Genomic DNA, 27,204 nt, shown 5'->3' on the forward strand with positions numbered 1-27,204 from the left:
TAGCCCACGCCTCGCAACCATACAACATTGTTGGAACCACTATTCCTTCAAACATACCCATTTTTGCTTTCCGAGATAATGTTCTCGACTTCCACACATTCTTCAAGGCTCCCAGAATTTTCGCCCCCTCCCCCACCCTATGATCCACTTCCGCTTCCATGGTTCCATCCGCTGCCAGATCCACTCCCAGATATCTAAAACACTTCACTTCCTCCAGTTTTTCTCCATTCAAACTCACCTCCCAATTGACTTGACCCTCAACCCTACTGTACCTAATAACCTTGCTCTTATTCACATTTACTCTTAACTTTCTTCTGTCACACACTTTACCAAACTCAGTCACCAGCTTCTGCAGTTTCTCACATGAATCAGCCACCAGCGCTGTATCATCAGCGAACAACAACTGACTCACTTCCCAAGCTCTCTCATCCCCAACAGACTTCATACTTGCCCCTCTTTCCAAAACTCTTGCATTCACCTCCCTAACAACCCCATCCATAAACAAATTAAACAACCATGGAGACATCACACACCCCTGCCGCAAACCTACATTCACTGAGAACCAATCACTTTCCTCTCTTCCTACACGTACACATGCCTTACATCCTCGATAAAAACTTTTCACTGCTTCTAACAACTTGCCTCCCACACCATATATTCTTAATACCTTCCACAGAGCATCTCTATCAACTCTATCATATGCCTTCTCCAGATCCATAAATGCTACATACAAATCCATTTGCTTTTCTAAGTATTTCTCACATACATTCTTCAAAGCAAACACCTGATCCACACATCCTCTACCACTTCTGAAACCACACTGCTCTTCCCCAATCTGATGCTCTGTACATGCCTTCACCCTCTCAATCAATACCCTCCCATATAATTTACCAGGAATACTCAACAAACTTATACCTCTGTAATTTGAGCACTCACTCTTATCCCCTTTGCCTTTGTACAATGGCACTATGCACGCATTCCGCCAATCCTCAGGCACCTCACCATGAGTCATACATACATTAAATAACCTTACCAACCAGTCAACAATACAGTCACCCCCTTTTTTAATAAATTCCACTGCAATCATTAAATTTTAGGGAGAATAAAAAGATGTTCTGGAAGGAGGTAAATAAAGTGCGTAAGACAAGGGAGCAAATGGGAACTTCAGTGAAGGGTGCAAATGGGGAGGTGATAACGAGTAGTGGTGATGTGAGAAGGAGATGGAGTGAGTATTTTGAAGGTTTGTTGAATGTGTTTGATGATAGAGTGGCAGATATAGGGTGTTTTGGTCGAGGTGGTGTGCAAAGTGAGAGGGTTAGGGAAAATGATTGGGTAAACAGAGAAGAGGTAGTAAAAGCTTTGCGGAAGATGAAAGCCGGCAAGGCAGCATGTTTGGATGGTATTGCAGTGGAATTTATTTATTAAAGAATATATATATATATCTTTCTTTCTTTCATACTATTTGCCATTTCCCGCGATAGCGAGGTAGCGTTAAGAACAGAGGACTGGGCCTTTGAGGGAATGTCCTCACCTGGCCCCCTTCTCTGTTCCCTTCTTTTGGAAAATTAAAAAAAACGAGAGGGGAGGATTTCCAGCCCCCTGCTCCCTCCCCTTTTAGTCGCCTTCTACGACACGCAGGGAATACGTGGGAAGTATTCTTTCTCCCCATCCCCAGGGATAATATATATATATATATATATATATATATATATATATATATATATATATATATATATATATATATATATATATACCTTGAAATGCAGACCGGGGCTTGTGTGGTCTCAAGTTTCTCAACAAACTCTACAACGAGATTATGATGAATAAATCTATGACAACTGTGTAACGTAGATAAGCACTACGGTATGAATAAACTCCGTGGATGAATCAAATCCGAGGTATGAATGAACCAACACGGAGGTTCGGACGCCAGCTTCGATGCAGAAAGAACATACATATGAAAGAGACCAACAACCAAACATCCGCGTGCAGGACAGATTCATTATATTCATTATATTCACATGTATGGTTCCTCCTCCCAGTACTACACATGGTTCACCGTACCAGCACCACACATGGTTCCTCCTCCCAGTACTACACATGGTTCCTCCTCCCAGCACCACACATGGTTCCTCCTCCCAGTACTACACATGGTTCCTCCTCCCAGCACCACACATGGTTCCTCCTCCCAGTACTACACATGGTTCCTCCTCCCAGTACTACACATGGTTCACCGTACCAGCACCACACATGGTTCCTCCTCCCAGTACTACACATGGTTCCTCCTCCCAGTACCACACATGGTTCACCGTACCAGCACCACACATGGTTCCTCCTCCCAGTACCACACATGGTTCCTCCTCCCAGTACCACACATGGTTCTTCCTCCCAGCACCACACATGGTTCCTCCTCCCAGCACCACACATGGTTCCTCCTCCCAGCACCATACATGGTTCCTCCTCCCAGTACCACACATGGTTCACCGTACCAGCACCACACATGGTTCCTCCTCCCAGTACCACACATGGTTCTTCCTCCCAGCACCACACATGGTTCCTCCTCCCAGCACCACACATGGTTCCTCCTCCCAGTACCACACATGGTTCCTCCTCCCAGTACCACACATGGTTCCTCCTCCCAGTACCACACATGGTTCACCGTACCAGCACTACATATGGTTCCTCATACTAGTACCAAGGAAGAATGGTTACGTCACTGCAGTGTACTAAACACGTCAGTTCCGGAAACCTCCCCTGGTGAGTTTACATGGTGCGTGGGACCGCACAGGGCCATGACATCTGCAGATCCTTCTTGTTGACTGGGAGGCAGAGCTTCCTTGTGAGGTGGGATGGGGTACAGGGTGGGGTTGGGTAGGATGAAAGGAAAGAGGAGGCTGTGTTGGAAGTGCCAGTGAGTTGTAAGCTGGGGCCAGGGGTCAAGACCAGTCTTGAAGAACCAGATACATAAACACTTCATATGTTAGTAATGTCTCTCAGTAGCAGGTGGTAGACTGCCACCCATCGGGCAGGTTTGTTACCAACACTACACACCTGAGTATCGGAGAGGTTAGCGACGGCTGTGCAGTGAGCATGCGCTTCAGTGGCTGTCAGATTTCACTCCTTTGATTCAGGTTGATGTTTTTTTCTCTCTGACTCACCCACTCGAGGAGTAATGGCTTTCGCTCCACATATATACAGTTTCTCCATCTCAGACATGACACGTTACAACAATTAACTTATATGATTTGTTCTTCGTAGCTCTTGATGTTCCCGTGAGCGCTGCGCGCTACCTCTGCCTTTTGGGAAATCTCGTCGAAAGTAGTCTGTCTGCCAGAGTGAGGTGCTTGGGTTGGTGGCTAGGAGGGACCAGGCTTAGGTGCTGTGGTTGGTGGCTAAGAGGGCCCAGAGTGAGGTGCTGGGATAGATGGGTGGGAGGGGCTAGGCTTAGGTGCTGGGGATGGTGGTGGTTGGGAGGTGCCAGAGTGAAGTGCTGGGGTCGGTGGCAGGGGATGAGAGTGCATGATGAAGGATAGTGTACGGTAATGCTGGGCAGGAAAACGCGTCTGGAGGCGGCAGGAACAGAACCAGTAAACTAAGATGTCTATGGTCTTGTCCTGAATGATTGTGCAAGTTCTGAGAGAGTACTTACCTGTCTACCTACCAACCTACCTACGAGTCCTTACGACGAATTAGGCAGAGCTGGCACGTAGGGCTCACTACAGCAAAATTCAGAGTTGAGATCAACGAGTCGTGTTTGTTGTGTTGTCTTGTGTTATGAGAGGCGGATCGAGTGCATGTTTATGGAAAGAATGTCAGCGACCCACGTGAATATAAGAAAGACAGAAAAATCGGTATCCTGCACCAGGGAGGGGAGCTTGACAGTCACTGAAGTGCTGGCTCACTGCGCTACCGGCACCAACGCTTTCTATATCCAAACAGTGAAGTAACGGTCGAAGTCGCTATCTGAGTTGTAGGGTAACCCTGGAGCCGTTCCTGAGGTGTAATGAGACGCTCAGAACCGCTCTTAAGGTGTAACGTAACTCCCGAAACGTCTCGTGAGTCGCTCCTATGAGCGTAACGCAACGCACAGAGCCGCTCCTGAGGGGGTATCGTAACTGCACGAATCGCTCTTTCAGGTGTTACGTAACGGCCGGAGCAACTCCTGAGATATTATGTAAGCAGGAGCCATTCCTAAGCTATAATGCCATGCCCGGAGCAACTCCTGGGATGTAACGTAAAGCAGGAGCTGTTTCGAGGATGTGACGTAACGTCTCGAGTAACTCCTGGGGTGTAACTATCACCGCAGTCGCACAAAGGGTATAATATAACATCCGGAGCAACTCCTGGGGTGTAACGTAGCGCCGAATCCGCTTCTAGGCTGAAATGTAACCCCCGGAGCAACTCTTCGGGTGTAACGCAACAAATAGCGACACTTGATAACCCCTTCGTATCACCATCTTAACACTTACACCTTACGGCATTGACACATCCCTGCCTATTACACTTTTTCGCTATGTATGTTTTTTTTTTTTCTTTTAAAAGAGGAAAAGGTTGGCGGATTAGCGTAATTCGATTTTCTTTTCCATCCTTACACTTAACCTAACCTATCTGGCACTGTTACCTCGTGTGATCTAATTTTACGCAATCTTGCATAGCCTAACCTTGTCAAATGAATTATCCAGATATTATCAAGATTAACTCACAAACCACCGTCTGGGCGGGAGTGCAACACCGTGAATACCCTTTCACTTTTGCCATGCAACCGTGTTTTACTTTGTCTCAAGTATTTCAGTGGGAGGTACATAGGGTTACACAGATACACAGACCACACAGATCCAAGATCCAAGTGGGGTGGTTCTGGCCTTAACACTACTTAAAAAAGGATAAAAAGTACAATCCCCTTAAAAGCAGCTGAAGAGAAGAAGAGGAAAGCAAAGGTTCTCCTATCCACTTTCCACTCCCTCCGCCAACACGCCGTACAGAAAACAGGTAGAAAAAAGAATACCTTACAGAACTAACATGTCTGAAGGAAATTTCTAAAGGAAAATCATAAGAATGAACACAAATATGTCATGTATCCCGTCACCAAGGACTTGCATCCCTTGATCTTTTGTTTATTATAAGACAACAGTAAGGATAAACTTGAGCTCCAGCCTCTCAACTTACCATGTGTATATTATTCCTGATGTTGAAGATGATACAATAATTGTCACTTACTCTCTCAGAGCAGGTACCATAGATTAATCAATGTTTTTCATGTTGCCGCAACATGGCCAGTGGTTGAGAAGGTAGTATGGTCTACCACTACGTTATGATGATTGATCAAATAAATTATTCAATACCGGAGAGTGGCAAGTGATGATCAAGACTAATTTTGAAGACATCAAAGTTGTTGTTCTGAAAAACATTTTCTGGGAACTAATTCCAAGGATAAGTAATGGACCAGTAAAGAAATATTTCGTACAGTCCAGATGAACCTGGTGACCTCTTAGGTTTGGTCCATTTCCTCTCGTTGGTGGCGATAACGCTACCGTACAGAAATTTTTAATATCGACGTTGTTGAATCCTTAAGTATTTCAAAACGTTCTATTAATTTGTTCTTGAGGAGGAAGAACAAGTTAAATTCTCGCAATCTGTCCTCGTATGGTTTGTCACTCAAGAGTCTATATAGTTGCTCCTCGCTGAAATGCATCCAGTTTAAGAATACCCTTGCTTAAGTGGGAGGCCCAAAACTGAACTGCATATTCGGGGTGTGGTCTAACTACCTAGTTTTAGCGGCAATATCACACCCTTGCTTTGAATGAAAAGTTTCTGTTGATATATCCCAACATCCTATTTGCTTTCTTAGTAGCTTCATTACAATTCTGGAGGAATTTGAAGTAGCTAGAGGCAGTGACCCCAAGATTCCTCTTACTAAGAGTATCCTTTACCTTGTGACCTATCATGTTTTTTGTTGAGGTTTCCTACTTGTTACTGCTGACATTCATTGACGTTAAATGAATTTAGCTTATCTAGATCCTCTTTTAATCTATGCCTCTTCTTCAGTTAATATGGCATTACCGACTTTTGTGTCATCTGTCACGTAACCAGGCTTCTGTCCAATTTCCTACGCAACCAGAAATCTCCAAGGGCCAGACTTTATGAATCAATCAAACGTGAGGGACTCTGTCGAATGCTTTCTTGAAGTCCAGAAATATAAAATCTATTGCTTTTGTCTTGCCGTCGGTATTGAATTATCTATCATACAATTCACGTAGGTTTGTTAGGCATGATCTGTGCATTCTAAAACCACGCTGTATCTGATTGATCAGACTGTCTTGTTCCAGTAAGGCTACGAATTTAGCTCTAATAATCGATTCCAAAAGTTTACATATAAATGATGCGAGGGTAATAGGATGGTATTATCAGGCAATCTACGGCTTCTCTTTTTGAATATAGGGGTAACGTCTGCCAATCCTGCAGTACTATTTCATCCTGGAGACATTTACTGACTATGTAGGTCAACAGTTTAGCAATTTCGTGTTTGACGTTTTCAGTTACCATCAGGACCTGGACTTTTATTAGGCTTCAACTTATCCGAGTTAGTACTTCTCGACCTGTGACGGTAAATTCTGCTATTACACTTTTTCGCTAAGTATTTTTTTTTTCTTTTAAAAGAGGAAAAGGTTGGCGGATTAGCGTAATTCGATTTTCTTTTCCATCCTTACACTTACCTAACCTATCTGGCACTGTTACCTCGTGTGATCTAATTTTACGCAATCTTGCATAGCCTAACCTTGTCAAATGAATTATCCAGATATTATCAAGATTAACTATCGTGATGTCGCTGTTTTCTTGAGTAAAAACACAACTAAAAACTTAATCAGGTTTCTTGTAACGCCTTTATCATCCACGTTTATTAAGGGTTCTATCTCACTCCTTATAAGTTTCTAATTATTGATACATCTATAAAACTTTTAAAATCTCTATTACTACCTCTTACAATACTCACTTCGTATTCTCTCTTGGATTTTTTTGTTAAGTATTCACGTCCCCCTGATTGTGTAATAATGCGTTGCAATATTTGGGACACTGTCTGATTCTTTAAGGTTGAGTTTATTTCTCCGTCGTATATCTCTTGCAATATCTGAACAATACCACTTAGGCTTGCTGAAGGTTAAACTCTTGTTAATACAAGATAATTCTTCGGTAGTTTCAACATTCAAGACGAAAAAACTCATTCGAATTCTTTTTTCTTCATTTTACATATACCAACTCCTTGGTTAAGTGGTTAAGGCTTACACCAATTCTTGTCTCGTATCGACAAACAATAAACGGAAACTTGTTTACAGACAGAAAACATGAAAAAGGAATTCCTTGTACAAATAGGGGGTTACAAACCCTAGGTCCATCTTTCATGCTATTCTCTTGTTACCACACCATCATACTGAGTTATACCCAACTCACACTATCTTCCCTCTTAATATGAATTTACCTGCAGTCGCTACTCAACAATAGGAGTTGCCTGTATGGGACGCTGTGAAGCCAGACGTGTGACCACACAGTGTTGGAGTCTTCGGAGCCTGAGTGACCACAGTGTGGGAGCCCTCAAAGCGGGGAAGGGGGTTGGCCACATAGTGTGGGTGGCCTCAGGGGCCGGTGTGTGCAGGGGTGGTGACCACAGAGCGTGGGGAGCTGTCTCCGGTACATAAAGGTGCCACTTGACAAGAACATCAAGAAGCCAGACAATTAAGACCACCAACATCTCACCACATCTCGTGAGGACCACCATCTCACCACATCTCGGACCACATCTCGGAGGACCACCAACATCTCATCACATCCCGGGAGGACCATCAACATCTCACCACATCTCGTGAGGACCACCATCTCACCACATCTCGGGAGGACCACCAACATCTCATCACATCCCGGGAGGACCATCAACATCTCACCACATCTCGGGAGGACCACCAACATCTCACAACATCTCACATGGCCTTACCGGCGCCCTCCCTGCGGCTGTTGGGCCATAATTATACGTGTCATGACCCGTTACCAAGGCTGACTTTCCCGGTGCCACACTGGCTCTGTCCCTCACGTTGCCAACACCACCGACCCTCACCCCCTGCTGTTGCAAGCTCCCCTTCCCCCTAGTACTTTTAACCTCCCCTCCTCGTGGTAATATAGCGCCCCCTCCCCCTGTTACTGCTAACCTCCCCTCCTCCTGGTACTGTAGCGCCCCCTCCCCCTGTTACTGCTAACCTCCCCTCGTCCTGGTACTGTAGCGCCCCCTACCCCTGGTACTGCTAACCTCCCCTCCTCCTGGTACTGTAGCGCCCCCTCCCCTGGTACAGTAGTGCCCCCTCCCCCTGGTACTGCTAACCTCCCCTCGTCCTGGCACTGTAGCGCCCCCTCCTCCCCCTGTTACTGCTAATCTCCCCTCCTCCTGGCACTGTAGCGCCCCCTCCTCCCCCTGTTACTGCTAATCTCCCCTCCTCCTGGCACTGTAGCCCCCTCCTCCTGGCACTGTAGCCCCCTCCTCCTGGCACTGTAGCCCCCTCCTCCTGGCACTGTAGCCCCCTCCTCCTGGCACTGTAGCCCCCTCCTCCTGGCACTGTAGCCCCCCTCCTCCTGGCACTGTAGCCCCCTCCTCCTGGCACTGTAGCCCCCCTCCTCCTGGCACTGTAGCCCCCTCCTCCTGGCACTGTAGCCCCCTCCTCCTGGCACTGTAGCCCCCTCCTCCTGGCACTGTAGCCCCCTCCTCCTGGCACTGTAGCCCCCCTCCTCCTGGCACTGTAGCCCCCCTCCTCCTGGCACTGTAGCCCCCTCCTCCTGGCACTGTAGCCCCCCTCCTCCTGGCACTGTAGCCCCCCTCCTCCTGGCACTGTAGCCCCCCTCCCCTGGTGTAAGACCCGCCGCAGTTCACAGCCCCCTCCTCCCCTCCCCTTCCACCCCCACCGCTCAACTGGCAGAACTTCCGGATATTATCAGCAAATCTCGTCCTCATTCTCCAGCTTTTTCTTTTATTCCTTGAACACGACGATGGAGATATCTACCCTTGACCTGACCATCAAGGGTCGGCTCAAGCTATCAAGCCCACGGATAACCGTACAAACATGATCTACCTACAGGTTAAAAATGGTGACCTTCTTGTCATATAACTCATCATACCTCCTCGTCACGTCTACATTCTCAGTATGGAAATCAATCCTTCTTCCAAAGGACTTTTTTTTTCCAGAGCTTTGACTTTCTTAGTCTCCTGTTCCCCGTCTACTGTGGCAATGTTAGTCTGAGCTCTAACGTCAGTCCCTCCACAGAGGTAATCTGGGATACTGTTACCTTCCGAGTGGGATATGATATTGTCTGTAGGCTTACCTCTAGTCATATGCCTGGTAATATTTGCGATATCAGGGTAATCACGTAGCAATAGTTCATGGTCCAAATCAGCGTGGAATTGCTTAACAAAGTTTCTTTTTGTTAGAGTTTCCTGTCAGTGAGCGCGTTGTCTACCTCACCGCTCAAGTGCCTAACCGCCAACCCAAGCCAAGCCAGGGACTACCTATCCCGCGAAATAACTTATTCAAGACACTTGACACTCACAACCTCACAACATGTGATACTCACAACACCTGACACTCACAATATCTGACACTCACAACAACTGATTTCGAGTAAACCTGCCACATCATCATATGTACAATCGAAGATAGAAAAAAGAAATGTTTTCCATCATGACGAACGACCATGAACATTATTCACGTCTTCCTCAGCAAAACTGGAGGCGGGGTAGACCACAGAGCGGTCCCAGCAGCACTGCACGTAGTACTATCACAACAGCGGCAGAGCTGAACACGGACCGCCCAGCTCATGGCCTCCATCACATTCCGTACTCACACGTCACACGTTAACGTCAACATGGATTGGATAACAACGATAAATAAAAGAGCATAAATACGCGTGACCCATCAACAAGTACATGTAAGACTAGCCTTCAGTCGACTAGCTACAGTGTTACAGGTTAGCTGATAACTGACTTACGAACTGAAATGCGCCAAAATTTAGATTGTTCGAGACAGAGCTACATGAGTAACGCTTTACTTTGACCAGAGCCCAAAAACTAACCAGCTACCCTGTTAAATCCAACAACTCAACCTCAAATTCGTGTTGCAGTACATGTAATATATAAGTATATTGTTATGTCTCGGTAGTTCCTCATCCATTCCTTTACTTGTTGCAAGCTGTCACATTCACCCGACACATCCATCCTCCCTCCATACCCCAGACCGTGTTCTGTCTGTAGCGAACCCTTGTTAGAACGATCGTTCCTATAAATAATGAATCATCGAGGGTATAAACAATTTATTTATTCACTTGTTCCCCCAGAACCAGTCCAGCCCAAACTGCGTCTCGGTAGTTCTCGGTACAAACAACCTACTCTGTATTATGACCGTGTCACCGGTGGGTGGGTGTGTACCGTCGTTACCTACCGTGCACCGCCCGGCCGGTACACGGGAGACCGCTTGTGGCAGCGTAACTGTTTGACGTCATCAATGTGGCAGAACAATATGTTGACATCCAGTTACAAGAAGTCTTTCTTTCTATCAAATGTTCATGCTATAATGTTGCAGTCAAAACTAGATCATTTATGAAGAGGCTGCATAACCATCACAGGATTTTCGTTAGTCATTTGGGCCATCTCATTAACGCTGTGTACATATATATATGACCAAGAGGATATATGTGTCGGAGGTGGAGGGAGCAAGGAGAAGAGGGAGACCAAATTGGAGGTGGAAAGATGGAGTGAAAAAGATTTTGTGTGATCGGGGCCTGAACATGCAGGAGGGTGAAAGGAGGGCAAGGAATAGAGTGAATTGGAGCGATGTGGTATACCGGGGTTGACGTGCTGTCAGTGGATTGAATCAAGGCATGTGAAGCGTCTGGGGTAAACCATGGAAAGCTGTGTAGGTATGTATATTTGCGTGTGTGGACGTATGTATATACATGTGTATGGGGGGGGGGGCCATTTCTTTCGTCTGTTTCCTTGCGCTACCTCGCAAACGCGGGAGACAGCGACAAAGTATAAAAAAAAAAAAAAAAATATATATATATATATATATATATATATATATATATATATATATATATATATATATATATATATATTCTAGCCTCAACCGAGTGCCCATTCAATCGACCAACCATAGGGGTGGATGAGCAGCTGCGTTGACTATGGACCAACTGCCAAAAACAGGATCCGAACCTACGCGCTCGAACCTGAGAGGCCCGTGAATGATCACGTGGGGTCAGGAACGCTAACAGTTACACCACAGAGAGGGTAAACCTGTAAACATAACCCGAATATAACCGACTCGAAAACATTTGACGCACACCTAACTTGTAAACCAAACGACCAGTAAAGTTAGACAAATATCACACCAGTTTTGTATTCTTAGGTTAGAATATCAATTGCTGCTCTTCAAAACAACAAAAACAAAATAATAATAATAATAATAATAATAATAATAATAATAATAATAATAATAATTTTTTTTTCAAACTATTCGCCATTTCCCGCGTTAGCGAGGTAGCGTTAAGAACAGAGAACTGGGCCTTTGAGGGAATATCATCACCTGGCCCCCTTCTCTGTTCCTTCTTTTGGAATATTAGAAAAATAATAATAATAATAATAATAATAATAATAATAATAATAATAATAATAATAATAATAGATAAATGAATATATCGAATTTTTGCTAACTACAGAATGCAGTCCTAAGGAAGGTCTTCCGGTTGGGTAAAATAAGAGTAAGGTAAGAGAAATGGAGAGTCAAGAGCTAGGTTTAGGCAAGCTACCACTGGTGCCAACACTGGTGCCAGTAATGCACCAACAGTAGTGCCAACACTAGTGCCAGTAACGCACCAACACTGGTGCCAGTAGCGCACTAACACTGGTGCCAACACTAAGGCCAGTGCCCAAAACTAGCACAAACTTAAAACAATCAGAAAAAAGAAAACTGTTTTTTTAACGAAAAGAAAAAAAAAAAGCCTGGGGCTATTGTAAAAATCAACATTCCTGAAAATATTATGTAAACGGAACATATACTTGCTGAGATCAATAATCCTCCTTACTGGTAATGATTTACCCTGTGTGAGAGGTGGAAGTCATGAACACGTGCGAGGAGAGATATGGCCACCCGGTCCATTGTAAAAAGGCTTGTTTAACTTGTCAGTTGAGGCGCCACAAAACCTTTCATTCATCAAACAAAATCGCTCTTATAAGTCACGAGGTCACACAATAACCAGCAAATGGTGGGGAATATCTGGCTCGATTATCAGGAACAGGTTACTCGTCAAACAGTCATTTGCTCAGTAAGTTGTTTCAGTTGAAGAATAAAACTTACGAAATATAACGAAAAAAATGTATACATAACAGAACGCTTCAGTTCAATTAATATACAATATTAATTTTAAAATCCTGGAGGATAACTGGATATCTTTATTTCATCACGCTTTATGAACTTAGGTATTGAGACTGGTCACTCATGAGTATATTGCGACTGCGTGAATATATCAATCTATTTACACATGATAACGGCTGGGCTTATCATGATTCCTTCGGTAATCATATAAAGTTGTGCACACGTGTGACACCACCGTTCTGGAACTAAATCCCCAATGGATCTGCTTGCTTGAATTAGGTAAATATCGTTTTGCTTGAAGGAATCTAAGAACTTAAAGAAACTTTAATGAGCTAGTCCCTACAGTAAGGCATGAGATAATGTGTCCGTAGCGAGTAATGAAATACCGTATCATCTCGTAGAATGAATCTTAAATAACAATACTTTCCAGTACAGATGGTGTACAGCGAAATAATGTAAAGGGGATAGTTACAAGTTCAGAAAAAAAAAAGCACATCAGCCCAGATTCATATCCCGGAATTACGAAAGGAACCATATATTGCTTCTGCAAGATACGCTCGTATCTGTGCCCCAAGCCATGTACTTACAAACAAGGAAATGGAGTTACTAAGCACATAGATGCTGACTCGTCTACAGAAATAACAGACGTTCTGGCCGACCGCCAGATGAACAGGCAGACAGAACTAACTCATTACCTTCACGACCGTTGGCCAGAGTATACCGGGATCTAACATAGCCACTGTGACACCGCTTCCTAACATACGTTGTGGAAAACTACCAAGCTGATCTACAGAATGTGGTGTTAGCTACAATGATAAAACTGCCTTCCACCTGTTTACGATTGACCACAAATTTTACCAGCAACGTCATACTTAACTGCAAAATTTCTCTCAATATCAATTAATGTAATTTCCTTTATGCCTTCATCTGTCGACACAAATTTTGAGTTTTCAATATTTGTTAACCGTTCACTTTGTGATATATAAGCCAGGAATCACACCATCTCCTGTCCTCTAATTAGAAGAAAGCTAATTTTCTCACCACAACGTATGTACACACAAACACAGCCATACCTTCGACCCGATCTGATTGCCACACTGGCCGGCCTGAAGGTGGACGATCTCCCTCATGATGGTGGTGTCGGAGGAGGCAGTAGAGGAGTGTTGAAGATAATGCGTGAGTAGTGTTAGTGAGAAGGGGCACGACTGAGGGGAGGGAGGTCTGGCTGGTGCTGCCGGCGCGTTAGCTCAAGCTCGCGTCCCAGAGCACGATCACCACGTGTAGATGGCAGCACTCACTCTCCCTCCCACGCATTGCATACATCAAGAAGGCTTGATTTCTTAGGTACAGACGAATTATTTTCATTATATTGTGTTTTATGATGCATCACTTTGCATATAAAGAATGATCGTGAAACACTGGTTGAAGGATATTCATCTCATTGGTACGTGACCCGGGCGGGAGGGAGCGGGAGCCCACCCTCGCCAGCACGTGAGGAAGATAAAAATACTATGGTAGCTTCTCATGGGAACCTCCAACACGACTCAGGGTTCTTCTAAAACGACATTGGCGCAGGTCTCAGGACGGGAAGTAGCAAGTGAATGCAAAATCTGCGGACGGGAAGGACTGTACACCATAAGCTATGGAGGCGGCCGCTGGCATCCGATACAAGATTCTGTAACATTATTATATCCTAGACTGATTATATACAATTGTTATTGCATTGAGATAAACGGAAATTGATGTTCTCGTTGCTTTCCACATTATTCGTGTGCGGCATAATGGCGAAATGATAGAATATGAGGGGATGGCTGAGTGGAAAGGCATGAATCAAAGTTCAGAGTTCACGGGTTCGTCAAGCAGATGTGTTACGAGCTGTGGTCAGGGGCGATGTTGCTGCACTTGAGGACCAGCAAAATGCTTTCAGAGACGTAAGACGCAAGGAGGACACATGAGAAACGATGAACACGTTAGAGTCAATCTGATCAATTAGATGCAAGTGAAAAAGATATGTCATATGCTGATAAAATATTGTGTGTGTGTGTGTGTGTGTGTGTGTGTGTGTGTGTGTGTGTGTGTGTGTGTGTGTGTGTGTGTGTGTGTGTGTGTGTATTTAATGGTCGTCACCGTAAGTATGGACACAGAATTCAGCAACGTTTTGCTCGTCTTTCCAGTAATCACGTCTAAAACACCTTAGGAACTCGGTTCAATTTCTTCTACGTTTTTGTCTCGTTCTCTTCATACTTCTTTGCATCCGAGGTGGTCACGCTTGGTACATACTGTCACCCGTAACACATTTCTGCTGCGACATGAAAAATATATATATGGGTAACACTTTACGTGAACGAGATATTTTGTATTTAACTAAGCTTACGTAACTGTATCATCACAGATACAGACACTCGACCAACGCTGTCAGTGGTGCGTGTGGTGTGATGAGGGAAGACCAGATCGCCCAGGGAGACACAAGCACCTGCACAACTTCTGAAGACACCCAGTTACTGACGTCGACTGTACGTCATAAACAGACTGATCATTTCAGCAGATAATGATTACATGATTATGTGTTGCCTTGTGTAACTCCACATATTAGCTGATGATGGGAAAGAAAAATGAGATTGAGTTTGAGCACTTGAAATATAAGACCACACTGATCTTAATTGAACGAGTCTGTATCTCTTCCTGACTTTCTTCTTTTATCAGATAACACCAGCCTGGCACGTGCCTCAACCCCTGACTAACAACAATGGACTTGGCCCCGACACAGACAGACAGACGATCAAAATTAGAGAACCGCCATCATGCCCTCCACCTCTGAGTCAGCCGGGGGGATACAAGAGTAGCGGGTGTTCAGTACAGCGTCCCGGGGGCAACCATCCGGGGCAGGCCGGACCCCTGGGAAGTGAGGGCCTCCCTACTCATGCTAGGATGGGCCCTGGGAAATTTGAGGCTCCCCACGGGCCAAGATGGGCCCTGGGGAGTTAGGGACCCCCCACCCGGGCAAGTATGGGCCCTGGGGAGTTAGGACTCCTCAGCCATGAGAATGGATTTCTATACCGACGACGGGACAGGCTGCCCACACTCTGGTCCGGAAAAAATTCACGTGCATTTCGGTAATGTTTATGTCAGAACATTTGATTTTTACATGTAAATCAGTGTAAACAAATTTACCATCACGCGGCCCAGCAACCCTTGCTCAGTAATCGGCAGCGGTGAAAGCAGTCCGTCTCGCCCTACACGCCCACTGACTGTGCGCCTGTAAGGCCCTGGAGCTGTAGACAGCAATTTCAGCGATTGGTTTCAGTCCAGTGGTGGTCAGGTGGTCGTGCCGTCTGCTCACCGCTGGCCTCAACTTCAGGGGCGAGCTCGCGTACATTGTTTACATTGATTTACATGTGAATATTACATGTTCTAAAATACAGGCATGACCGAGATGCCCGTCAGTTCATTTGCGGTGTCCTCCACCAAAGTGTGGGCGGCCTGCTTCACCCAACAGACCCGTAACGAGTAGTTGGCACCCCTCCGTTCAATATAGCATTTCCTAAACCTTCTCTTCTTACTTATCAGTGGCTAAGCGGTTACACATCCGCTTACTGTTTTCGGTAATCCGGGTTCAACTCCCGTATGCACAACAGTGAAATTGTTTACCTGATTTATAAGCGAACATTGCATGTTCTTATATATATATATACATATTCATATCTATTGATTATACTTAGTCGCTGTCCCCCGCGGTAGCGAGGTAGCGCAAGGAAACAGACGAAAGAATGGCCCAACCCACCCACGCACACATGTATATACATAAACGCCCACACACGCACATATACATAACTATACATTTCAACGTATACATATATATACATACACAGACATATACATATGTACAAATCTACATATTCATACTTGCTGCCTTCATCCATTCTCGTCGTCACCCCGCCACATATGAAATGGCACCCCCTCCCCCCCAGGAAAAGACAACAAAGGTCACATTTGTTCACATTCAATCTCTAGCTGTCATGTGTAACGCACCGAAACTACAGCTCCCTTTCTACATCCAGGCCCCAGACGCTTCACATGCCCTGGTTCAATCCATTGACAGCACGTCGACCCCGGTATACTACATCGTTCCAATTCACTCTATTCCTTGCACGCCTTTCACCCTCCTGCATGTTCAGGCCCCGATCGCTCAAAATATTTTTCACTCCATCCACCTCCAATTTGGTCTCCCACTTCTCCTCGTTCCCTCCACCTCTAACACATATATCCTCTTTGTCAATCTTTCCTCACTCATTCTCTCCATATGACCAAACCATTTCAATACATCATATTCTGCTCTCTCAACCACATACGTTTTATTACCACACACCTCTCTTACCCTTTCATTACTTACTCGATCAAACCACCTCACACCACATATTGTCCTCAAACATTTAATTTCCAACACAGCCACCCTCCTCCGCCCAACTTTATCTATAGCCCATGGCTCGCAACCATATAACATTGTTGGAACCACTATTCCTTCAAACATAACCATTTTTGCTCTCCGAGATAACGTTCTCGCCTTCCACGCATTTTTCAACGCACCCAGAACCTTCTCCCCCTCCACCACCCTGTGATTCTCTTCCGCTTCCATGGTTTCATCTGCTGCCAAATCCACTCCAAAATATCTAAAACACTTCACTTCCTCCAGTTTTTCTCCATTCGAACTTACCTCCCAATTGATTTGGCCCTCAACCCTACTGAACCTAATAACCTTGCTCTTATTCACATTTACTCTCAACTTTCTTCTTTCACACACTTTACCAAACTCAGTCACCAACTTCTGCAGTTTCTCATCCGAATCAGCCACCAGCGCTGTATCATCAGCGACCAACAACTGACTCACTTCTCAAGCCCTCTCATCTACAAGAGACTGCATACTTGCCCCTCTCTCCAAAACTCTTGCATTCACCTCCCTAACAACCCCATCCATAAACAAATTAAACAACCATGGAGACATCACGCACCCCTGCTGCAAACCGACATTCACTGGGAACCAATCACTTTCCTCTCTTCCTACTCGTACACATGTCTTACATCCTTGATAAAAACTTTTCATGCTGCATTCGATAATCAGAGTATATTTACCTCTTCTTTTGATTAAGGTATTCATAATTATATAATATTTTTTCTTCTCTCTTCCGCTGGGCCGCAGGAGGAACAAGTGACGAACGCGAGGTCAATGCGAGGGTGTCAATGGGAGGTTTAGGCTCAACGCTATAAAATGATTGCTAACTTAAGAGATTTATCAATGAAAGATCTAGGTACCTTAACTTAGATCAAATAGAATATAATTTATCAAACTCATCATCAATAAACTCTATACTGCAAATACATGATGCCCTAAGGAACATAGATTGAAATGATGATAATTTAACTCTGTCATGTTGAGATGAGTAACAATGGATATATGAGCATACATTGGTAGGTTTTCTGCATACGTTAAACTTAAACTTGTTTCCTTGACTATCGATCATGCAATCTAAAAATGGTAGCATACCATTATTTTCATTTTCTACAGTAAATTTGATAGAGTTGTGCGGAGGAGGGTTGATGTGCTGGAAATGAGATGTTTGAGAACAATATGTGGTGTGAGGTGGTTTGATCGAGTAAGTAATAATAGGGTAAGAGAGATGCGTGGTAATAAAAAGAGTGTGGTTGAGAGAGCAGAAGAGGGTGTTTCGAAATGGTTTGGTCACATGGAGAGAATGAGTGAGGAAAGATTGACCAAGAGGATATTTGTCAGAGATGGAGGGAACGAGGAGACATGGGAGACCAAATTGGAGGTGGAAAGATGGAGTGAAAAAGATTTTGAGTGATCGGGGCCTGAACGTGCAGGAGGGTGAAAGGCGTGCAAGGAATAGAGTGAATTGGAACGATCTAATATACCGGGGTCGACGTGCTGTCAATGGATTGAACCAGGGTATGTGAAGCGTCTGGGGTAAACCATGGAAAGTTCTGTGGGGCCTGGATATGGAAAGGGAGCTGTGGTTTCGGTGCATTATACATGACAGCTAGAGACTGAGTGTGAACGAATGTGGCCTTTGTTGTCTTTTCCTAGCGCTACCTCACGCACATGCGGGGAGAGGGGGTAGTCATTTCATGTGTGGCAGGGTGACGATGGAAATGAATAAAGGCAGAGAGTATGAATTATGTACATGTGTAAAAATGTATATGTCTTTGTGTGTGTATGTATATATATATATATATATATATATATATATATATATATATATATATATATATATATATATATATATATGTATGTATATTATTATTTTGCTTTGTCGCTGTCTCCCGTGTTTGCGATGTAGCGCAAGGAAACAGACGAAAGAAATGCCCCAACCCACCCCCCATACACATGTATATACATACACGTCCACACACGCAAATATACATAACCATACATCTCAATGTACACATATATATACACACAGAGACATACATATATACACATGCACACAATTCACAATGTCTGCCTTTATTCATTCCCATTGCCACCTCGCCACACATGGAATAACATCCCCCTCCCCTCTGATGTGGGCGAGGTAGCGCTAGGAAAAGACAACAAAGGCCCCATTCGTTCACACTCAGTCTCTAGCTGTCATGTAATAATGCACCGAAACTACAGCTCCCTTTCCACATCCAGGCCCCACAGAAATTTCCAATTTTTACCCCAGACGCTTCACATGCCTTGGTTCGATCCATTGACCGCACGTCGACCCCGGAATAACACATAGTTCCAATTCACTCTATTCCTTGCACACCTTTCACCCTCCTGCATGTTCAGGCCCGATCACTCAAAATCTTTTTCACTCCATCTTTCCACCTCCAATTTGGTCTCCCACTTCTCGTTCCCTCCACCTCTGACACATATATCCTCTTGGTCAATCTTTCGTCGCTCATTCTCTCCATGTGACCATACCAATCAAAACACCCACTTATGCTCTCTCAACCACACTCTTTTTATTACTACCCATCTCTCTTACCCTTACATTACTTACTCGATCAAACCACCTCACACCACATATTGTCCTCAAACATCTCATTTCCAGCACATAAACCCTCCTCCTCACAACTCTACCTATATCCCACGCCTCGCAACCATATATAACATTGTTGGAACCACTATTCCTTCAAACATAACCATTTTTGCTTTCCGAGATAAAGTTCTCGACTTCCACACATTCTTCAACGCTTCAGAACTTTCGCCCCCTCCCCCACCCTATGATTCACTTCCGCTTCCATGGTTCCATCAGCTGCCAAATCCACTCCCAGATATCTAAAACACTTCCTCCAGTTTTTCTCAATTCACACTTACCTCCCAATTGACTTGACCCTCAACCCTACTGTACGTAATAACCCTGCTCTTATTCACGTTTACTCTCAGCTTTCTTCTTACAAACACTTTATCAAACTCAGTCACCAGCTTCTGCAGTTTCTCACATGAATCAGCCACCAGCGCTGTATCAACAGCGAACATCAACTGACTCACTTCCCAAGCTCCCTCATCCACAACAGACTGCACAATTGCCCCTCTTTCCAAAACTCTTGCATTTACCTCCTTAACAACCCCACCCATAAACAAATCAAACAACCATGGGGACATCACACACCCCTGCCGCAAACCTACATTCAATGAGAACCAATCACTTTCCTCTCTTCCTACACGTACACATGCATTACATCCTCGATAAAAACTTTTCACTGCTTCTAACAACTTGCCTCCCACACCATATATTTTTAATACCTTCCACAGAGCATCTCTATCAACTTTATCATATGCCTTCTCCAGATCCATAAATGCTACATACAAATCCATTTGCTTTTCATACATCCTTCAAAGCAAACACCTTATCCACACATCCTCTACCACTTCTGAAACCACACTGCTCTTCCCCAATCTGATGATCTGTACCTTCCTCCACCCTCTCAATCAATACCTTCCCATATAATTTCCCAGAAACACTCAACAAACTTATACCTCTGTAATTTGAGCACTCACTCTTATCCCCTTTACCTTTGTACAATGGCACTATGCAAGCATTCCGCCAATCCTCAGGCACCTCACCATGAGTGATACATACATTAAATAACCTTACCAACCACTCGACGTTAGTCACCCCCTTTTTTAATAAACTCCACTGCAATACCATCCAAACCTGCTGCCTTGCCGGCTTTCGTCTTCCGCAAAGCTTTTACTACCTTTTCTCTGCTTACCGAATCATTCTCCCTAACCCTCTCACTTTGCACACCACCTCGACCAAAACACCCTATATCTGCTACTCTATCATCAAACACATTCAACAAACCTTCAAAATACTCACTCCATCTCCTTCTCACATCACCACTACCTGTTATCACCTCGCCATTTGCCCCTTCACTGAAGTTCCCATTGATTCCCTTGTCTTACGCACTTTATTTACCTCCTCCCAAAACATCTTTTTATTCTCCCTAAAATTTAGTGATACTCTCTCACCCCCAACTCTCATTTGCTCTCTCTTTCACCTCTTGTACCTTTCTCTTGACCTCCTGCTTCTTTCTTTCATACATCTCCCACTCATTTGCATTATTTCCCTGCAAAAATCGTCCAAATGCCTCTCTCTTCTCCTTCACTAACAACCTTACTTCTTCATCCCAACACTCACTACCCTTCCTAATCTGCCCACCCTCCACGCTACTTATGCCACAAGCATATTTTGCGCAAGCCATCACTGCTTCCCTAAATATATCCCATTCCTCCCCCACTCCAATTAACTCCTTCGTTCTCACCTTTTTCCAATCTGTACTCATTCTCTCCTCGTACTTCCTCACACAAGTCTCCTTCGCAAGTTCACTTACTCTCAACACTCTCTTCACCCTAACATTCTCTCTACTTTTCTGAAAACCTCTACAAATCTTCAATTTCGCCTCCACAAGATAATGATCAGACATACCTCCAGTTGCACCTCTCAGCACATTAACATCCAAAAGCCTCTCTTTCGCGCACCTATCAATTAACACGTAATCCAATAACGCTCTCTAGCCATCTCTCCTACTTACATAAGTATACTTATGTATATCTCTCTTTATAAACCAGGTATTCCCAATCACCAGTCCTTTTTCAGCACATAAATCTACAAGCTCGTCACTATTTCCATTTACAACTCTGAACACCCCATGTACACTAATTGATATATATATATATATATATATATATATATATATATATATATATATATACATATATATATATATATATATATATATATATATATATATATATATATATATATATATATATATATATTTTTTTTTTTTTTCAAACTATTCGCCATTTCCCGCATTAGCGAGGTAGCATTAAGAACAGAGGACTGGGCCTTTGAGGGAATACCCTCACCTGGCCCAAATCTCTGTTCCTTCTTTTGTCGCTGTCTCCCGCGTTTGCGAGGTAGCGCAAGGAAACAGACGAAAGAAATGGCCCAACCCACCCCCATACACATGTATATACATACGTCCACACACGCAAATATACATACCTACACAGCTTTCCATGGTTTACCACAGACGCTTCACATACCCTGATTCAACCCACTGACAGCACGTCAGCCCCGGTATACCACATCGATCCAATTCACTCTATTCCTTGCCCTCCTTTCACCCTCCTCCATGTTCAGGCCCCGATCACACAAAATCTTTTTCACTCCATCTATCCACCTCCAATTTGGTCTCCCACTTCTCCTCGTTCAGTCTACCTCCGACACATATATCCTTTTGGTCAATCTTTCCTCACACATTCTCTCCATGTGCCCAAACCATTTCAAAACACCCTATTCTGCTCTCTCAACCACGCTCTTTTTATTTCCACACATCTCTCTTACCCTTACGTTACTTACTCGATCAAACCACCTCACACCACACATGGTCCTCAAACATCTCATTTCCAGCACATCCATACTCCTGCGCTTTGCACACCACCTCGACCAAAACACCCTATATCTGCCACTCTATCATCAAACACATTCAACAAACCTTCAAAATACTCACTCCATCTCCTTCTCACATCACCACACACACACACACACACACACACACACACACACACATATATATATATATATATATATATATATATATATATATATATATATATATATATATATATATATATATATATATATATATATATATATACATATATATATATATATATATATATATATATATATATATATATATATATATATATATATATATATATATATATATATATATATATGTGTGTGTGTGTGTGTGTGTGTGTGTGTGTGTGTGTGGTGATGTGAGAAGGAGATGGAGTGAGTATTTTGAAGGTTTGTTGAATGTGTTTGATGATAGAGTGGCAGATATAGGGTGTTTTGGTCGAGGTGGTGTGCAAAGTGAGAGGGTTAGGGAAAATGATTTGGTAAATAGAGAAGAGGTAGTAAAAGCTTTACGGAAGATGAAAGCCGGCAAAGCAGCAGATTTGGATGGTATTGCAGTGGAATTTATTAAAAAAGTGGGTGACTGTATTGTTGACTAGTTGGCAAGGTTATTTTATGTACGTATGATTCATGGAGGTCAAGAGAAAGGTGCAAGAGGTGAAAAAAAGGGCAAATGAGAGTTGGGGTGAGAGAGTATCATTAAATTTTAGGGAGAATAAAAAGATGTTCTGGAAGGAGGTAAATAAAGTGCGTAAGACAAGGGAGCAAATGGGAACTTCAGTGAAGGGCGCAAATGGGGAGGTGATAAAAAGTAGTGGTGATGTGAGAATGTGTTTGATGATAGAGTGGCAGATATAGGGTGTTTTGGTCGAGGTGGTGTGCAAAGTGAGAGGGTTAGGGAAAATGATTTGGTAAACAGAGAAGAGGTAGTGAAAGCTTTGCGGAAGATGAAAGCCGGCAAGGCAGCAGGTTTGATTGGTATTGCAGTGGAATTTATTAAAAAAGGGGGTGACTGTATTGTTGACTGGTTGGTAAGGTTATTTAATGTATGTATGACTCATAGTGAGGTGCCTGAGGATTGGCGGAATGCGTACATAGTGCCATTGTACAAAGGCAAAGGGGATAAGAGTGAGTGCTCAAATTACAGAGGTATAAGTTTGTTGAGTATTCCTGGTAAATTATATGGGAGGGTATTGATTGAGAGGTTGAAGGCATGTACAGAGCATCAGATTGGGGAAGAGCAGTGTGGTTTCAGAAGTGGTAGAGGATGTGTGGATCAGGTGTTTGCTTTGAAGAATGTATGTGAGAAATACTTAGAAAAGCAAATGGATTTGTATGTAGCATTTATGGATCTGGAGAAGGCATATGGTAGAGTTGATAGAGATACTCTGTGGAAGGTATTAAGAATATATGGTGTGGGAGGAAAGTTGTTAGATGCAGTGAAAAGTTTTTATCGAGGATGTAAGGCATGTGTACGTGTAGGAAGAGAGGAAAGTGATTGGTTCTCAGTGAATGTAGGTTTGCGGCAGGGGTGTGTGATGTCTCCATGGTTGTTTAATTTGTTTATGGATGGGGTTGTTAGGGAGGTAAACGCAAGAGTTTTGGAAAGAGGGGCAAGTATGAAGTCTGTTGGAGATGAGAGAGCTTGGGAAGTGAGTCAGTTGTTGTTCGCTGATGATACAGCGCTGGTGGCTGATTCATGTGAGAAACTGCAGAAGCTGGTGACTGAGTTTGGTAAAGTGTGTGGAAGAAGAAAGTTAAGAGTAAATGTGAATAAGAGCAAGGTTATTAGGTACAGTAGGGTTGAGGGTCAAGTCAATTGGGAGGTGAGTTTGAATGGAGAAAAACTGGAGGAAGTGAAGTGTTTTAGATATCTGGGAGTGGATCTGGCAGCGGATGGAACCATGGAAGCGGAAGTGGATCATAGGGTGGGGGAGGGGGCGAAAATTCTGGGGGCCTTGAAGAATGTGTGGAAGTCGAGAACATTATCTCGGAAAGCAAAAATGGGTATGTTTGAAGGAATAGTGGTTCCAACAATGTTGTATGGTTGCGAGGCGTGGGCTATGGATAGAGTTGTGCGCAGGAGGATGGATGTGCTGGAAATGAGATGTTTGAGGACAATGTGTGGTGTGAGGTGGTTTGATCGAGTGAGTAACGTAAGGGTAAGAGAGATATGTGGAAATAAAATGAGCGTGGTTGAGAGAGCAGAAGAGGGTGTTTTGAAGTGTTTTGGGCACATGGAGAGGATGAGTGAGGAAAGATTGACCAAGAGGATATATGTGTCGGAGGTGGAGGGAGCAAGGAGAAGAGGGAGACCAAATTGGAGGTGGAAAGATGGAGTGAAAAAGATTTTGTGTGATCGGGGCCTGAACATGCAGGAGGGTGAAAGGAGGGCAAGGAATAGAGTGAATTGGAGCGATGTGGTATACCGGGGTTGACGTGCTGTCAGTGGATTGAATCAAGGCATGTGAAGCGTCTGGGGTAAACCATGGAAAACTGTGTAGGTATGTATATTTGCGTGTGTGGACGTATGTATATACATGTGTATGGGGGTGGGTTGGGCCATTTCTTTCGTCTGTTTCCTTGCGCTACCTCGCAAACGCGGGAGACAGCGACAAAGTATAAAAAAAAAAAAAAAAATGATTCATGGTGAGGTGCCTGAGGATTGGCGGAATGCTTGCATAGTGCCATTGTACAAAGGCAAAGGGGATAAGAGTGAGTGCTCAAATTACAGAAGTATAAGTCTGTTGAGTATTCCTGGTAAATTATATGGGAGGGTATTGATTGAGAGGGTGAAGGCGTGTACAGAGCATCAGATTGGGGAAGAGCAGTTTGGCTTCAGAAGTGGTAGAGGATGTGTGGATCAGGTATTTGCTTTGAAGAATGTATGTGAGAAATACCTAGAAAAACAAATGTATTTGTATATAGCATTTATGGATCTGGAAAAGGCATATGATAGAGTTGATAGAGATGCTCTGTGGAAGGTTTTAAGACTATATGGTGTGGGAGGCAAGTGGTTAGAAGCAGTGGAAAGTTTTTATCGAGGATGTAAGGCATGTGTACGTGTAGGAAGAGAGGAAAGTGATTGGTTCTCAGTGAATGTAGGTTTGCGGCAGGAGTGTGTGATGTCTCCATGGTTGTTTAATTTGTTTATGGATGAGGTTGTTAGGGAGGTGAATGCAAGAGTTTTGGAAAGAGGGGCAAATATGCAGTCTGTTGTGGATGAGAGAGTTTGGGAAGTGAGTCAGTTGTTGTTCGCTGATGATACAGCGCCGGTGGGTGATTCATGTAAAAAACTGCAGAAGCTGGTGACTGAGTTTGGTAAAGTGTGTGAAAGAAGAAAGTTAAGAGTAAATGTGAATAAGAGCAAGGTTATTAGGTACAGTAGGGTTGAGGGTCAAGTCAATTGGGAGGTGAGTTTGAATGGAGAAAAACTGGAGGAAGTAAAGTGTTTTAGATATCTAGGAGTGTATCTGGCAGCGGATGGAACCATGGAAGCGGAAGTGAATCATGGGGTGGGGCAGGGGGCGAAAATTCTGGGAGCCTTGAAGAATGTTTGGAATTTGAGAACATTATCTCGGAAAGCAAAAATGGGTATGTTTGAAGGAATAGTGGTTCCAACAATGTTGTATGGTTGCGAGGCGTGGGCTATGGATAGAGTTGTGCGCAGGAGGGTGGATGTGCTGGAAATGAGATGTTTGAGGACAATATGTGGTGTGAGGTGGTTTGATCGAGTAAGTAATGTAAGGGTGAGACAGATGTGTGGAAATAAAAAGAGTGTGGTTGAGAGAGCAGAAGAGGGTATTTTGAAATGGTTTGGTCACATGGAGAGAATGAGTGGGGAAAGATTGACCAAGAGGATATATGTGTCAGAGGTGGAGGGAACGAGGAGACATGGGAGACCAAATTGGAGGTGGAAAGATGGAGTGAAAAAGATTTTGTGTGATCGGGGCTGAACATGCAGGAGGGTGAAAGGCATGCAAGGAATAGAGTGAATTGGAATGATGTGGTATACCGGGGTCGACGTGCTGTCAATGGATTGAACCAGGGCATGTGAAGCGTTTGGGGTAAACCATGGAAAGTGTGTGGGGCCTGGATGTGGAAAGGGAGCTGAGGTTTCGGTGCATTATTACATGACAGCTAGAGACTGAGTGTGAATGAATGGGGCCTCTGGTGTCTTTCCTAGCGCTATCTCGCACACATGAGGGGGGGGGAGGGGGTTGTTATTCCATGTGTGGCGAGGTGGCGATGGGAACAAGTAAAGGCAGACAGTATGAATTATGTACATGTGTGTTAATATATATATATATATATATATATATATATATATATATATATATATATATATATATATATATATATATATATATATATATATATATATATATATATATATATATATATATATATATATATATATATATATATATATATATATATATATATATATATATATATATATATATATATATACGTCTGTGTGTGTATATATATGTGTACATTGAGATGTATAGGTATGTATATTTGCGTGTGTGGACGTGTATGTATATACATGTGTATGTTGGCGGGTGGGGCCATTCTTTCGTCTGTTTCCTTGCGCTACCTCGCTAACACGGGAGACAGCGACAAAGCAAAATAAATAAATTAATAATGAATATATATATATATATATATATATATATATATATATATATATATATATATATATATATATATATATATTTGTGCTTTGTCGCTGTCTCCCGCGATTGCGAGGTAACGCAAGGAAACAGACGAAAGAAATGGCCCAACCCACCCCCATACACATGTACATACATACACGT

The 27,204-nt window shown here is 43.6% G+C and overlaps 1 protein-coding gene across 1 annotated transcript in view; it reads right to left on the reverse strand.

The window, feature by feature from the left end:
• Positions 1 to 13,705, reverse strand: part of LOC139759137 (tubulin beta-4B chain-like) — a 176,182-nt gene extending 162,477 nt beyond the window's left edge. Inside the window, exon 1 of the mRNA XM_071681134.1 lies at positions 13,475 to 13,705. Coding sequence (XP_071537235.1) covers positions 13,475 to 13,531 — 57 coding nt within the window. The 5' untranslated portion in view covers positions 13,532 to 13,705. The remainder of the gene's footprint in view (positions 1 to 13,474) is intronic.
• Between the last annotated feature and the right edge of the window lie 13,499 nt (positions 13,706 to 27,204).

Source organism: Panulirus ornatus, chromosome 2 (assembly GCF_036320965.1).
Source record: "Panulirus ornatus isolate Po-2019 chromosome 2, ASM3632096v1, whole genome shotgun sequence".
Lineage (NCBI taxonomy): Eukaryota > Metazoa > Arthropoda > Malacostraca > Decapoda > Palinuridae > Panulirus > Panulirus ornatus.